Source organism: Ptychodera flava, chromosome 6 (assembly GCF_041260155.1).
Source record: "Ptychodera flava strain L36383 chromosome 6, AS_Pfla_20210202, whole genome shotgun sequence".
In the NCBI taxonomy this organism is placed as follows: domain Eukaryota; kingdom Metazoa; phylum Hemichordata; class Enteropneusta; family Ptychoderidae; genus Ptychodera; species Ptychodera flava.
In genome coordinates, this window is record NC_091933.1 from 7,721,412 (window position 1) to 7,725,628 (window position 4,217).

A 4,217-nucleotide genomic window follows, 5' to 3' on the forward strand; every position below is an offset into this window, starting at 1 on the left:
CGACGCCTTCAGCCCTTTAAGGTACAGATATTAGATCCCATAAAATTTTCATGAATTGTGCTAATTTGCTGCTTACGTGAGCTTATTTTAAGCTTAAGGTGTCACCATCCTCTTATTGTGAATATCAAAATATTCTACGTTTTCTCTGTTGAGTTAACATTTGGATAGCAGCTAATTTTCATCACAAATATGGGTAATTTTTTTTATATTATCATATATGCTTTGCCTGTATTGCCATTCTCCTGTTGTTTTGAGGGTACTGATATGAACCCGTATTTTAACATGTTAAAATACGAATTATATTTTCACTGTAATCGGAACTATTTACAGCTACGCGCAGCTTGACCTTTGAATTCGGTGGTATTACATATACATAAAACACAAGTGATTAAGACTTATGACAAAAACAAACAAACAAACGAACGCATTTGAAATTTGTATGTATTGCAACCGACACCTTTCATTATTCACTGTTCAGTCCCCCTCTATGTATGGTCCACACGCACGGTGTTTTTATATCGTCTACGCTGCTAGTAATTGAAGATTACGGTCAACACCTGATCATGACAGAACCGCTATACAACAAGTTTCCTGTTGACGACTTAAAATATCTATGTAGTGAATGATATCGTGTATAGCCATAAATGAGCCACAAAAATCCCACCATTCTGAAAATACTACAGCGACAGACAGATGCACATAATTATTTCCGATTCACAGGTCATGATCGGGCTCCGTACGGGTTTCGGATACAATTTAAGATACTCCCAAGAATGTCAAACTTTCGTTTAGGTTTTTAAAACAAGTTTAGTTCTATTTTGGCAAATCAGTGACGAAAATATACGAGCAGACGATATAAAAATACCTTTGAATATTTTATTCGCATACCGTATATACGAAACTGCAACAAAAATTAAATGAACGACTTACAACGCTATAAAGTGTACTCACTTCACGTTTTCCCTAATTCGCTAATTAATTCCTTAAAAAACATGTATAATTCTTGCAGATAAACTGACTGGTAAGACTACTATATCCACTTTGCATTCATACATGTCGTACTGAGGAGCTTGCTCTATGCTTTGAGGTGTTCAAACTCGACCGAGCTTGGAATCGAACAATGGCGCGATTTTTGGCGGGCCTCATAACTTTCGCGAGTGTTTACATTAATTTAATCATCTTTACGTGTCATTAACTATGAATGCCTATGATGATATAGCGTACTGCATGGATGGCATGGATGAATTTCTTACAATCTGAATTAATGTATCAATTCCTTTTATTTTTCAGATACGTCTGTATTAGACATAACGCCAGTATTCACCTCCGACGACTACGTCGTGTATCAAAATATTTATTGTGCCGTTTGCAACGAAATCGACCCATCAGCAGTGCAGTTTTTACCGTTGCAGTGGTCCTGCGACATACCACGACGCACAAAAGTCGAGTTTTATCATAAACTGGTCAACAACATTTCGTTGGCAATAGCAATGCTCCAAAAGCTTCAAGACTGTAAACGCACTGTCGGTGTACCAATTGACTCCAAGAAAGGTTGCCAACTTGTGTGAATTACACAGCAGAATGTCCATCGGGATTTCCCGACCTAGAGTTGGTACATCGGTGTCAAAACTACGCGGCGCATATTCATGTTGGTGAAATTGTAGTTGTAGGTGTTGTTCCGCGTTTTTACAAGAATATACATTGCGCACTTTGTAACGAGCCTAATGTCCACTTTTCGGAGGTTTATTGCGGCATACCCCAAGGTTACAAGAATTTCAGGCGACTTCGCGCATTTAACGTTCTCTTCGACTTCACCGCTCAAGGATTTCAACGTGTCTTTGCACATGGAGACTACTACACAGAACAATGGAACTGTGACCAGGATGAAATGTTTGACATATTTTTAGAAAAGTGTGTAAAGAAAGTTCGTTATCTGCAAAGTGAATTTGAAAACCGGGCGTCTATTGTCAACACAAGATCAATGTCCCGTGATATTATATCCTGGCATATTTCATTGACTTTTCATGTTTCCGTTCCCTCGCAAACCGTCTGTCCTGCCTTGACTGAGATTGAAAGAAACGTGACGTCATTCATACGCAGATCATTACCACTAAACAATATGATCAGTATTTCTGAATCAGAATTACATTCTTTTAATGCACACGATGCAACGATTACACTTAAAGTCGACGTGGAATCCACCTCCATCGTCTTTACGAAAGAAATTTTGCCATTAGCGTGTATGAGAACATGGGCTGACTCAGAATCAGAAGTGTCAATGATTGGTGCTGAGATTCAATCTGTAACATTTGAACTGCCGAATGGTAATTGTAGTAACATGACGGATCGAGTCACACTCGAAGGCAGCATTTTTGAATACAATAACGGAACCTTGAACGAGGATGAGGTAGCTAATATTACCCTGAACCCATTGTACACTTTCGCACAATTTATGTCAAAATCATGCTATTATGATCGAGAAAGTTCCAACTTGCCAAAGATTGATATTGAAATAGTGATGTGTGTTTCTAAAAGCGATGAAAATGAGGATGCGCCTTTTACATGTGCAAATGGGGTAATTTTGAAACTTACAGCGGAAGACTTTGTAATAACAGAAGGTGTTCTTGTTGTTGATTCATCTATTTATCCTGAGGATCAGTTTGTCCTATCCGATGATCAGTCCTACGCTTATATATGTCATATCAATCAAAAGGTAGCTTCTTTTTGGAACACAAGATCAAAGACAAGGCTAAAACAGCTTTTAACTCTTATTGGCTGTATTTTATCCATCGTCTGTTTGGTCGTCTCAATCATCACGATATGTGCATTTAAACAAATGAGAAACCGCCCTGGTAAGATTATCTTGAATTTGGCAATAGCTCTTGTCACCGCCCAATTGCTATTCATTACAGTGATGGACGTAGTTCAATTTCCATGGTTGTGTAAGATAGCTGCTATTTTCTCTCACTATTTTTGGCTTTCTACGTTCTGTTGGATGAGTGTCATGGCAACTGACATCATTTACATGCGTACTCAGTTGACGGGACATATCTCTGGAGATGGGAAAGTGTTTGTCTATTACTGTCTCTATGCCTGGCTTTTACCGTTTGTGTTCGTTGCAATCTGTGTCATAATGGATTATTTTGCACCAAATAATTTTCAGATCGGTTACAGTGAAGGTCCTATATGTTGGATTGGTCGGCTTACTTCCTTAGTCGTTACTTTTCTGGTCCCCGTTGGTCTGATTCTGCTCTACAACACTATCTGCTTTCTGTACACCATTTGGTCGATGTTCACATCCGAAAGGAAAATGAAACATCACCGTCAGAAATCATACACAACTGAGCATGTGATCTTCTCTATAAAGATGTCAACTGTCATGGGACTGACTTGGATTATTGGGTTTCTCGATGGATTTCTGCATGGTGATGTCTTAGATTATATCTTTATAGTTGCGAATACCTTACAAGGAGTTTTCATTTTCTTAGCGTTCTTGGTGCGCTTGCGCACGGCTGGTCTATACTATAATGCCTGCTGCAGGAAAGTAAAAGAGAATCAAACGGCGAGTGACATGCACCATTTTACCAATAAATAATATCGTGACGTTTCGTAGAATCGATGACCACAGTGCAATCGCTCGGATATGTGGTCTTCTGCAAAAAACAGCAACTTTATTCTTTCCGTTGAGTAGTGCGACGCGCGGCTCAGTTAGTCTCGGTACTTGCGTAAAAGGCTGCGGTACCCGGCGTTTAAGACTGAATCGATTCGTCCAATTCAGGCTATTCCTTCACAATCATTTCTAATTATTTTGGTGCAAGATGATCATACGACGAGCTGATCAAAATAGTGTCGGCAACAAAAACTTTGCTTTTGGTTCCAAACAAATATATCAATATCCAAGTGGATAAAAACGCTTACAGGCACTTCATGTACGAAATTGTGCAAATGACATTTGTCCTTGTCGTATGTATAGACCTGAGAAGTGCAAATTCACCCACAGAACCACGAGTAGATTTTTTTGGTTGAAAATACAGCCGCTTAGGTACCTTTTACTTCAAATCACTGGATATATCTGTAGTATTTATTAGTCTCAAATTCTTATATCATAAGAATGATAACGATAACTGTTCAAGCATTCAAAATTTCTATGATTTATCTTTCAACACTGAACAAAGACATGATGAATCATGATGTTGTGGTTTTTAGCCATCTTTTGT

General features: G+C 38.5%; 1 protein-coding gene across 1 annotated transcript; it reads left to right on the forward strand.

Annotated features, from left to right (window-relative positions):
- The first annotated feature begins 1,295 nt into the window (after nucleotides 1-1,295).
- Nucleotides 1,296-3,677, forward strand: LOC139134253 (adhesion G protein-coupled receptor E1-like). The gene has a single exon (XM_070701166.1). It carries the CDS (start codon nucleotides 1,889-1,891, stop codon nucleotides 3,593-3,595), a length of 1,707 nt encoding a protein of 568 aa, XP_070557267.1. The 5' UTR covers nucleotides 1,296-1,888; the 3' UTR covers nucleotides 3,596-3,677.
- The last annotated feature ends 540 nt before the right edge of the window (nucleotides 3,678-4,217 follow it).